The 12952-nt window shown below is 35.5% G+C and overlaps 1 protein-coding gene across 2 annotated transcripts in view; it reads left to right on the top strand.

Annotated features, from left to right (window-relative positions):
* PURG (purine rich element binding protein G) overlaps positions 1 to 12952 on the top strand; it is a 37854-nt gene extending 24902 nt beyond the window's left edge. Inside the window, exon 3 of one of the 2 annotated variants that reach the window (XM_034965925.4) lies at positions 12054 to 12952. In XM_034965925.4, coding sequence (XP_034821816.1) covers positions 12054 to 12158 — 105 coding nt within the window. In that variant the 3' untranslated portion in view covers positions 12159 to 12952. The other variant, XM_034965926.4, reaches the window with a different exon arrangement.

The raw sequence follows: 12952 nt of genomic DNA, 5'->3' as shown, positions 1-12952 counted from the left end.
GCTGTAATCCCAGCTACTCGGGAGGCTGAGTCAGGAGAATCGCTTGAACCCAGGAGGCGGAGGTTGCAGTGGCAGCGAGCCGAGATCATGCCACTGCACTCCAGGCTGGGCAACAGAGCAAGATTCCATCTCAAAAAAACAGAAAGTTAAATGCCTTCAGGTACATAAGGCTGTTAACGAAATGTCACATAATCAAAGCATTTAACAAATATTAGTTAACATCATTATTAATTCTTCCCAACCCACGAAATGGATGGTTCCCTGGAAAGTATAACAACATTATGCAAAGTTCAAAGGGAGCCTCCTTTTACCATAGGAACCTTTAGGTGTAGCAGCTGCAAGGGAATTGGGCTGCTTATAATCTCATAAAACTGTTTTCAGTCAAATATAAAAGTGCACAATTGTGCAGGCAAAAATTTCTTGCACAGGAAACAAAAAGCACTAACTATAAGAGAAAAAAACAATACATTAGACTCCATCAAAATTAAAATTTCCTACTCATCCAAAGACACCATTAAGAAAATGAATAAACTTGTAATCCCAGCACTTTGGGAGGCCGAGGCGGGCGGATCACGAGGTCAGGAGATCGAGACCATCCTGGCTAACACGGTGAAACCCCATCTCTACTAAAAATACAAAAAATTAGCCGGGCGTGGTAGCGGGCGCCTGTAGTCCCAGCTACTCGGGAGGCTGAGGCAGGAGAATGGCGTGAACCCGGGAGGCGGAGCTTGCAGTGAGCCGAGATCGCGCCACTGCACTCCAGCCTGGGCGACAGAGCGAGACTCCGTCTCAAAAAAAAAAAAAAAAAAAAAAGAAAATGAATAAACTATCCACAGACTGGAAAATAATTGAAGCATAGTTTTATTCCTGGAGGAAATCAGAACAGCTTTGATTTTTCTTTTTTTAAAAAAAGAGAATCATTAGGCTGTTTGCATGATTGAGGGACCAATTGCTGCAGCGCTAAAAGTATTACATTCACCTACTTCCTAGTACCTACAGTTTTTCTCATCTAGATCTACCATCGATTTTGATGGTTTTTTGCCTGAAGGTGTCTTTGGGGGTAATATGACACCCTCATTTTACAAGAGATAGGAAAAATATTTGTATGACTTTGACATCATTTAACTAGTCTTTCAGAACTTGAACTATATTAAGTGGTACTTCCACTGTTCAGTGTCTGTTTTTCTTATTACACTGATTTTGCTTCAAAATCAGTGAGATTATATAGACGTCATTCAGAATATTTGTTTTTATCCTTCAACTCGAAGAGTTTTCTCACCTCTTTATTTTCAAGTTGAAAACATTATTATAAGATTATGTTAGCGGGTCATTTGACTCTGAAAAAAATAGCTTTTTAAAGGTTGATCACACTTTAATCTTCAATTTCAGGATAGTAAAGAACCATTATAATTTAGGCCCCAGTGACTGTCATAAAACAGCTTTTACCAGACCACCATCTTAATACTGATATTTTCCTCTTTCATATTTGAACTATATTTTTTTCTATCATCTAGCTCTTAGAACTCTATTTTCCTTTGATACTAATGATTCCTCTTGCCCTCAGAAATGTTTACATGAAACAGCACATGACTGTCCTTTTTGTTGATCCCAAAACTTTTTATTGTTCATTCTAGAGAGGCAAATAATGTCCTTCAGTGTCACTAATTGAGTTTTTAAAAGGAAGATTTGATAGCTAAGAATCTGTTGTCTTGTATCAATTTATCATTTTTACAATTGGGTCAAGATATATTTATGCAATTTTTATGTTAATAGCATAATAGCAGTAGCAATATAATGTGTGCCTTGGGAGTTTCAGAGCTTTTTAAAAAAAACTAAGTATGTGCCTATGCTTTTCCTTTTTAACCATATTGAATGTGTAATGTTGAGTTAGAAGACACTGTGTGAGGTAAGAAATGGCAGTTCAAGGGGAACAAGAACATTCGTTTATTCAGTCAACAAATATGGATTGAGTTCCTCCCATAGGCCCAGCATTGTACTAGGGAAATTGCTCACTATTTTTATTTTTCCCCTCTAACCTAAGGTGGAGATGATAATGAATAGTAAAATTACATGTTTTAGATGTCTTTGTATGTTATAGGTGGATTTGGGACAGCAAAAGCCTTTGGTGTGTTTCACTTGGAATTACAAAAAGAAGTAAATTGAGAAATAATTGTCTGACTTCTGATGATAGGGTGTTTTTGTTTTTGTTCTTGTTTTTGTTTTGAGACGGAGCTATTCTCTTGCCTCAGTCTCCCGAGTAGCCGGGACCACAGGCGCCCACCACCACGCCTCGCTAATTTTTATATTTTTAGTAGAGACGGGGTTGCACCATATTGGCCATGGCTCGTCTCAATCTCCTGACCTTGTGATCCACCCTCCTCGCCCTCTCAAAGTGCTGGGATTACAGCCGTGAGCTACCACACCCAGCCTTCTGATGACAGTTTTAATTTTGTAGATGAATTTGGCATGACGTGGATAAATTCTGTCAAGGTCATTATTGTTTTCTTCTCAAAACCAATAGAATTTTCTCACTTATTTATTTTTAGAATTGTCAGGTAGTGTAATAAAGTTATTTCTGTAGGAAACTGGGAATTCATTGGCTATTTGACTCTGAATGTAACCTCTTTAAAGCTGATGAACGAGTGGCCCCTTAGATTTGAAGTGGTAAGGTAGTCATAAGTTAGGCTCCCAGACACTGGCATTCAACGTGATTTTGAAGTGTGATAGACCATGTATACACTTGATTGTGCACCAAGAGGCATAAGGTAAAATCTTGTTTCCTTCCCACCTGTAAGTGTTAAGTGCATCAGTCTCCTTTCTCTACTGGTGGTGTCCTGTTGCTCCACTAGTAGCCCCTGATATAAAACCCGTGTCCTCCATAGATAATTAGTCATGAATCCCTTTCCAGGGTGTGTTGTTCTCTATGTGGTGATTTGAAGGGAGAAGTTTTGAAATGAAAAAAAAAAAAAAAAAGAAAAAAGAAAAATGCTAAGCAATTTCTGATGCTTTAGAAGGAATGTCGTGTTTCATTACAATGCATTTTAACATTTTTATTAAGATATAATTTAATAAAATGCTCAGATCTTAGCATGTCATTCAGTCAGATTTGATGAATATGAAGACACATTTCTGTCACCCCAGAAAGTTCCCATGTACCCCTCCCCAGTCAACACTCCCCCGACCCTGACTTCCAAAAGCAACCACTGATCAGATGTCTATCACCACAGATTAGTTTTGTGTATTCTGGAATCCCCTGTTAATTGCATGTATTTTTCTTTTCTTTTCTTTTCTTTTTTTTTTTTTGTTTTGGTGACAGGATCTCACTCTGTTACCCAGGCTGGAGTGCAGTGTCACAATCTCAGCTCGCTGCAACCTCCACCTCCCAGCTTTAAGCAATTCTCATGCCTCAGCCTCCCAAGTAGCTGGGACTACAGGCACATGCCACCACGCCCAGCTAACTTTTGTATTTTTTGTAGAGATGGGGTTTCACCATGTTGCCCAGGCTGGTCTCAAACTCCTGAGATCAGGTGATCTGCCCATCTCAGCCTCCCAAAGTGCTAGGATTATGGGCATAAGCCACTATGCCTGGTCTGCGTGTATTTTTCTCTGTTTGGCTTATTTCACTCAACATAATAATTTTGAGATTGTCCATGTTTTTGAGTCTGTCAGTAGAGTGTTTCTTTTATTGCCTGATGATACTTTTTTAAAACAGGCAAGAAATAAGCAGATCGTCACTGAATATCTTGATTGACACATAACTACTATTAAAATCATGGCAGCAAACCTGTAGTAAGAATGCAGGGGGAGAAAATACCCTCTTATATTAATATTAAGTGACAGTACTTCTAACATCTGAACAACTCTCCCACCTTAATTAGCGTTATATGCATCAAGAGCTACTCTTTTGGAAGACTCTAAATTACTAAAAACAGAACCTGAGTTTGCATCAGGAATTGTAATAGCCATAAACCTATGACTGTTTCCGTCGCTTTATAGTTCTGCTTTGACTTCAGAAACTAGTTTGAAAAATAATCCCATTTAAGGATATTCTTTTTTTTTTTTTTCTTTTTTGAGACAGAGTCTTGCTCTGTTGCCCAGTCTGGAGTGCAGTGGCACAATCTTGGCTCACTGTAACTGCAACCTCTGCCTCCCTGGTTCAAGCAATTCTCTTGCCTCAGCCTCCCTAGTAGCTGGCACCTGCCACCATGCCCAGCTAATTTGGGTTTCACCATGTTAGCCAGGCTGGTCTCGAACTCCTGACCTCAAGTGATCCACCCACCTCGGGCTTCCAAAGTTCTGGGATTACCTGCGTGAGCCACTGTGCCCAGCCAAGGATATTTTTCTTGTAGTATCTCCATTATCAAAACGTGCTGGAAAGGATGTTTTACTTGTTTATCAATATGGTGATGCCTCAGGAGCTTTTAAGCCCTCTTAAAATTATGTAATATAGACCTGATGAACTCAGTTTTATTATTAGAAACTCATTTTGATCTGTAATTCCAAGCAAATATTATATAAATGAAACAAGAGTAGATACAGTAAGAGCAGCATCCAGATTGCATTTTTCTTCTTTTGAAAGTCCTAATTAAATTGTTTGCCATGTTATACAAAGATTCATTGAGATTCTGGGGAGTGGCAGTAAATTTAAGCAAAGATTATACTGTGATTCTGGGGAGCCATAGTAAATTGTGTATCAACAAATCTAAAGGGTGAATTTTTACTTTCTGCTTATTGTCTTTTTCAAGAAAATTCTATAGTTACCAAAAAGGTGGCTGAATTTTGACATAATAAAGGAGAAGGTTGAGCTGGCCTTTGGCTAGTCCACCCCTATTCTTACCATCTCCACCTTCAAGACTGAAATAAGGAGCTGCAGGAGCACAAAGAGATCCCAAAACATTGTCACATACCAACAGCCACTTTCTTACTTTTACAAAAAGTTAGTATGGTGTTTTTTTTGTTTTTTTGTTTTTTTGGTTTTTTTTTTGAGATGGAGTCTTGCTCTGTCACCCAGGCTGGATTGCAGTGGGGCGATCTCGGTTCATTGCAACCTCCACTTCCCAGGTTCAAGCGATTCTTTTGCCTCAGCCTCCCAAGTAGCTGGGATTACAAGTGGGCACCACCATGCCCAGCTAATTTTTGTATTTTTAGTAGAGATAGGGTTTTGCCATGTTGGCCAGGCTGGTCTCAAACTCCTGACGTCAAGTGATCTGCCCACTGTGGCCTCCCAAAGTGCTGGGATGACAGGTGTGAGGCACTGTGCCCAGCCAGTTTTCTGTATTTGTACAATTATTCAGCCAGAAAAAAAGTAGCCATATAGTACTATAATGCTTATATCACTTCAGTGGGAAAAAAAAATAATGGTACCCAAAAGAAATAAGAAATATAGCCTGATTAGTGAGAGAACACTGATAAAGTTTCAGATTATTCCCGTTCTTGAAATATTTCTCATTCACTTTTCTTATTTCTTTCACCTACCACTGAAATACACGTGCTTTCCTTTTCCCCTATCATACTTACTTTTTTGTTCAGGTTCCTAAGTTGTTTTACCATCTTCATATTTCATTCTGATAATTCCAAAAATACTGAAATGAATCCTCCCTTTCACATGACCTACTTTAGTGTAGAATTTGGCCTAAGTCATTTCTCATACAAAAGCAGTTACATTTGAATTACCAAGAGAATCTTGTTGGTATAATTTAACCCAGAAGGGCAACTCACAGTGCTGTCATACTAAGCCTCAAGGATATATCTTCTCAAGATTGATAAGTGCTTTTGAGCAATTGCTCAAAAGTATGAATTGAAGTCTCTAAACAGTTCATTATCGTTTTGGTTGTAGTAATTAATTTTAATTAAACTGCCGATAATGTTTGTTCCAGATGAAAAAATGAGGATATGGTCTTTGTTCCCACTTGAATATGAACACTGCTATCCATTTAATGTTAGAAAGATAAAAGAGATCTCGGCCGGGCGCGGTGGCTCACGCCTGTAATCCTAGCACTTTGGGAGGCCGAGGCAAGTGGATCACCTGAGGTCAGCAGTTCGAGACCAGCCCGGCCAACGTGGTGAAACACCGTCTCTACGAAAAATACAAAAATTAGCCAGGTGTGGTGGTGAGTTCCTGTAATCCCAGCTACTTGGGAGGCTGAGTCAGGAGACTCACTTGAACCCAGGATACAGAGGTTGCAGTGAGCCGAGATCATGCCATTGCACCCCAGCCTGGGCTTCAGAGAGAGACCCTGTCTCAAGAAAAATAAAAACAAAGTAAAATATTTTACATGGTATCATTGCAAAAGAAGGAATAATGGTGGTTTAAAGAAAACGTTTAATACAGTTGTTCAAGAGTTCCAACACATCAAACTTTTGGGATTTAACTATCCTTTTTTTAAAAAAAAAAAAAAAAGAAAAGAAAATATATTTTGAATACTGTACAGATTCCCATCTTATCAGAGGAAGAACCAGTTAGCATAACATAGAATTTTAGAGCTAGAAGAGACTTTCAACATCATCAAGTCTTACCTCTCAGTATTCAATAGTTCAATATAATTATTATCTTTTTACAGGTCTTAGCTTTCCTGCCCTAATTTCCAAAACAATGAAGAACTAGTAGTCCCCAGATCCCCTTTGTGTATATGTATAACTGCCTTTTCATTCCCTCTGATAGTCTCCATATTCATGTTAATGATTGCAGCTATGAGGATTATTTCCTTGATTCATTATGCCTGAATTAGCTTAAGAAAAGAATAGTCTACCAGAAGCACAACTTTTAATTTAAATGTTTGGCAAAGGTAAAGATGAGTAATTCAGAGTTTTAGAAGTAGTTGTAGTAATAGTCAATTGTGTCATTGGTTCTCTGGAAAACACATCATATGGATTTTGCCATAGCGATTCAGGAGTGAGTAATACTACCCTATTCAAGAGTAATACTACCCGATTCAAGAGTACCACTTCAAGAGTGAGTAATACTACCCTATTCTTTAAGACAAGTAATACTACCTACCACATTGTATGGGTGAAGCAAAAGTGGACCAGCACAGCTTTTTGTGGGGGTTAGTGGTAGGAGAGTGTTATAGTGAAGTTCTTTGTTTTGTTTTCTCAGTCTCATTTCTCCATTCATTAAATCAATAGATATTTATTTTGCCTGTGGTATGAGCTAACCATTTCTCTGGGTCTGGATAATATAGCAGACAACAAGATCCAGTCTTTGGCCCCAAAGAGCATACAGTACAGGTACTCACAACATGGACAATGCTAGATAACTGCCCAGAGAGCAGAGAAGCTACATGAGATCATTATAAACCTGTGCACCTGAACCACTGCACAAGCAATGCATTAACTTTGCCTTGCTCATTGGGATATGGTGAGAAATAACTGTTATAATTAGTTGTGAAGCACTTTGGAAATGAAAAGAGCTACAAAGCAACTGAATGAAAGAAAACAACATTAAATTATAGGGTAGAAATGATTCTCATAGGTATGTTCAGTATTTATGTCAACGATATAGGACTATTACCAGGGAAAAGCTATTTTAGGTAAATACAATTGCCTAGCTTTTACAAAGTCAAGAAAATACGTGTGTGTATTAACAAGATAAATTGTGGAATGTTGTATTATTTTGGGTATTATGTGAGCTAAATATAGTTGGAATATCACACATACTATGAAGTTTCTATAAATCTGCAGCTTCTATTAAGAATTTCTGTATTTCAATGTTTATTGGAAGTATTTCTCCAATATTTAAATGCTGAAACTATCCAAGACTATTATTCACAAACAACGGATTATATTTTAATACTCAGAAACTGTAGGAAGGTTTGTTAAATAAGATGAATATCCTGTGATTAACTTGCCAGTATGTTGGGTTCAGTGATTTATTATGCCTGGTCTTTTCTGATTTTAGTTAATGTTTTTAAAGTTTGTTAATTCTCTCAGAAGATGAGGATGCCAATTTATATCCCATTATACACCCTCAAAAGATGAATTTATAGAATGGGCCATGTCTTTAAGATGCTTCTATATAGTCATTCTTATACCTAAGATTCAGATGCTCAAGGAAGGGACCCATTTAGACAGTTATTTAATGTTCTTTGACTATGAACTAATCCTAATTTTAATTTTAGTACTTTTATGTTCTTACCAGCTTTCACCCTAATTAAATGGGGCACTACACTGCAGCCTGTGGTGTAGCAGAGCCCAGGTCATCTGTCACAGAGAATCATAATCTTACATTCTCTCTCTCCTCTGAACAATAGAATTTTGAGGTGGGGGAGAATCTTAGTTTATGATGAGGCAACTCTAGTTTTATCACACTCAGAAACAACAAAAATATTCAAAATTTAACTTTCTGTGCATTCCATTTATTTGCAAATATATATCAATATGATTATTACATGAGTAAGAGATCTTCATTTTTTATTGTCATCCCTGATTTGCCAAATTTGGTGGAGAACCTCCACAGAGTTGCATATTATTTTATTTGTTCCACATGTTGGTGCTTTGTTCTCTACTGTCCTTTTGTCATTATATTATCTCTGAACATTTCCATTTAGTGTTTCTATTTAGAGTAAAGAAATAGAAGCATGAAAATTAATAACCCATGCATCAGATATTTTTGCTGGACTTTATAGGAATGACCAGTTAAGGCTAGAAACCTCAGTGTTTAATACTGTTTTCAAAATTTGATTGTTACATATATTGTCATTTCAGTGATTGGAGACAAGATGTATATGTAGACAAATAGATAAAAACAGGGTAATTAAACCAGTGTGGTTTTTTTTTATTTTAAAGGAAAACACATATGACTTATGTACATTGCATGGCAGAGTATTACTAAAATTCGCCTAAACAAACCGTCACGATGTTTTCACGTTTTATGGTAATGCTTTGACTATATAGTATTTGGATTTGAATCCTCATAATCACAAAGTCTCTTAACAGTTGTTTAAAACAAAAAACAAAGACTATACTGATTCTAGAAAGTATCATCTTCTTGATTATATTTGTGCTAAATGTATGAATCTGTACTATACCAGTATGAAAAAGGTAAAACTGTATATATATTTACATTTTGAAAAGTAGCATTGTGCATTTTAGAAAAATATTTGTCAACTTCTGGCACTTTGGCAAAGGAATGTGCAATTATAAAGGTTAATGCCACTTTATTTTTTTCTAATTCCCAGTAATTATTCTTACTAGGCTTTAGAGTCAAAATCAAACCCAATTTTAAGACTAGCACTTTTTTCCTACTGGTAATTCCTGTTTTTCTAATTGCACAAAATGTTTAACTTAAACTATTCTTTGCAATGAGTTTTAGCTTTCCTCCTCTATCCTAACTTCAAAACCTTTAATTTAAGAACCATTTAAAATTAATCCAGTGGTAACCAGAAGAATATTTTAGGTATCATGACCACTTAATCTTGTGCCTGATTTTAGTAATTTTCTGATAAAAATAACTGAATTCCTGAAAAAGAATATTCAAACTTTTTAATTAGTTTTCATTGGTCATAAATAATTGAGTAGTTGATGTCCATATAGTCATAATTTATCTAAACTCTGGAGCTGCCAAGACAACTAAGTACACAGAAGTGCTTAAAACACACCCATATCCCCTAAAGAGAAATGACAAGACTTGGAAGCATCAGAATTCTGTATTATTATGAGTATCACATATATATATGCTATTTTATATATATATATATACCCATACACATACATTCTGTTAGGTTACCAGTATTTTACTGTCATGCACCCATGGGTAGTAGAAGCAAAATAAAAATAAATATAAATGTTTAACTTTAGGTGTTGGCACCAATATAGATTATGCATAAACTGTTGCAATAAAAGATACTCATTGTGCCTGTACCTGAAAAATTTACCTTAGGTTTTCTCTGGCCTTTTTTGTTTAGGCCTGCATGATCATTTTAAATGTAAAGATAGCAGGATATATGAATGAATGGATAAAATGATGGCCCTGTTTGCCATGGGATTAAATATTCTGTTGAATTTTCTGAGGGGCATTGGCTGCTGTATATTACGCCATAAACTATATTGTTCAGAAGCAACATGAGTCTATCACAGCATTTAGAAATTATACATCCTTCGCTTTCCCCACAAAATGAATTCAGAATCAACATTCAAGTTTATAATTTTAAGCTGCTAATTATTAAAATATATTAATACCTTATGGATTGAAGATTACATGAAATAAGAACTACAAAAGAATGCTAATTAATAACATAACTCCATATGCTATCAAACTTCTGATAGCACTGAGTTTCTTATAAAGCCTTAAAATATTTTAATGATAAATTAATTACCTGGAAAAGAAGGCACTTTATTACCTTGAACTAGCTATTCGTCTGTATAGAATATGTCAAAAATCCCTTAAATTATTCTTTATCCTTTTATAAATTTATCCTAGTTACATGTTTTTCTAAAGCCTCTTATGGTATAATGTGTTAATTCAAACTATTGTAACTTAACAGAAAAATTGTTACCAATATAACCAATGAACAATACAGAAATAAAACTCAAGAATAACAAAAGTATATGTGATAACAAGACTGTTAGTCTAAGTTAGTCTACAATCATTTGAGATTTTAAAATGTTGTAAAATTTGAAGGCTTTTTCATTGAACAATTTTTGGACAGTTTTTCTTTTTAAATCTCACTTTTAATTGGTACTGCCTTGTCTTGAAATGTTGATCAAATGTAAAGGCAATCATAATTATTAAGCCAGTCCATTATAATTCAATTTTGTTTTAGTTGAGATTTTTTAGTGTAATTCTAAAACATTAAAACATCTGTTTCTTTTTTGCTCAAGTCAGCCATGCCTGGTGAACTATCAAATTTAAATCATCAACATGGATGTGCTGCTGTGTATAGCTGTTTCCTCTTCAGAAAATTAGTACTTGATTTATACAAGGAATTTAGTTCAGCAGAAAAAGCATAGGATAATTTGTTCAAAAGGGTTCAACCGTCTCAAGTGAAACCTTAACATCTTTCTGACATTCATAAGGATAGGCTTTTATCCAAGAAATTTTTTCAACAGAAAATTATTTCAAAGTGGACAAACTCCACTTTCTTTTTTGCTTGAGGGGCAGTACACTTTTACAAAAACACATTTTTCTGTAAGTTTACTTATCTTTAAGTCATTCTCTGTGGTGGCCATTTTTCCATCTCTAATTTTAAATGTTTTACTAAATGTACATGCAGTTTCATAGACAGTCTGATCATTACATGATTACAGAAAGTAGTCAAGTTTATCAGAGGTCTATCCTTGTGAAGGGGAGACCAAACACAAATTCCATGTCAGTTGTTTGGTTTGGTTATTTGTTTTCTTTTAAAAATAAGATATATTAACCCAAAGGTGTGTTAATGTCATGGCATGAACAATCTTCAATGTAGACCTATTGAGTATTTTGTGATGCTGAGTAACAGACGTTTCTCAACTCTCTGTGATGCTAAATATTTTCCTTAGGAAGTTTTGTTTAATGTTAGATTGTTGTTCTGAAAGATGTTGGTCCTAGTGGGATTTTTTTAAACTTGGAAAACAAATAAACGCATGTATTACAAATATAGAAATGGTGAATTGTAAACTTACCATATAGTACTGATTTCTATTTTCAAAAATGTTTTGCTGTTAAATATATACAACATAAAATTGCTGCCGTACTGTAATTGAGTACTTTTTCCTAAACGACCCTGTTATCACTATTCCAGAATTAGAAGGTGGGCAGATACATGATTGATTCATGTGTCTGCATAGATGCTTCAAGGTATATTCTTCTCTTGGTGAGTAAAATTATATTTTCCTTGGCATCAATGCATTGAGATCTGAATATACCTGTATCTATCAATCCTTATTACACATTTCTTATGCAGTAGCTTCAAATAGGCCAAACTTGGCCTAGACACAACTAAAAATTGAGGGTTTGTTACATGCTTTCTAACAGAAAGGTTTTCAACGAGATTAATTATGGGTTTGTACTGTGAAAATAGTGGAACTCCCTTGAAAACTTCATGTTTGCTAAATTCAAATTAATATTTTTTCTTTAGCTCACAAATTACCCCAAATCCAGAGAGAATATCAACCTTTTTCACTGTTGTCAAATCAAGCATAAGGAACAGCCCCATGATACTACAAAAACAGTTGAGGAATAAGGAATAAATCTCTTATGTTACACCTCAGAATAAAGGCATTCGGTGAAAGAAATGAACTGAAGTTCATCATGAATGCAAGGCCTCAGTACTTGACATTCCTCCACGGAAGGGAAGACAAGTATCAACACCACTGGCATCATTTCCAAACTGATCTTATGTTGAATAATTTCCACCACATTGAAGTACCTTTCAACTCTATCCAGTTTTTGGGTTTTGTTTTTTTTAACTCATCAAGCCTTTCGTTTTCAAACCACCATTTGTCAGCCTTGAGGTAGAGAGACATATAGATTTGAAAATACTTTCTTAAGAGATCATGTAACTATATAACTCTGAATTTAAAAATTGAGGGGGGAGGGATAATTTCAACCCACTGCCTCTTACCAGAAACATTTTTTTAAATCTGTAACTGCTTTAGTGTTAACAGGGTGCAAGGTGGTTTTTGTCCCGTATTGTTCTTAAAAGGTTCTCATTTATTGTGATTGTATTGTACTGTATGAGAACAAATCATAAATTGCCTTGTATTGTTTATGATAGACCATACCACGTACTACTTCAGTTTTTATGTTCCAAGTTTTTCAGTGATGCATGTTAACAGTTAGGTCCTAAAATTCTGTGGTGCTAATTCTCCCATACCCAATGGTGCTTTTGTGGATGCTAACTGCACACATGCTGAACAAAGCTTGAAGTTTAAAACTTTCCTCCCTTCCTCTGTTTATATGAAGTAAAATGAAATAACTTGAATTTGTCTCAAAGTATCACTGACAATCTAATAAACTTGTTTATATGTGTGATTA

The sequence above is a fragment of the Pan paniscus genome, chromosome 7, assembly GCF_029289425.2.
Source record: "Pan paniscus chromosome 7, NHGRI_mPanPan1-v2.0_pri, whole genome shotgun sequence".
Lineage (NCBI taxonomy): Eukaryota > Metazoa > Chordata > Mammalia > Primates > Hominidae > Pan > Pan paniscus.
Note: the sequence above shows the minus strand (reverse complement) of the source record. Positions and strands in the feature narration are given on the sequence as shown.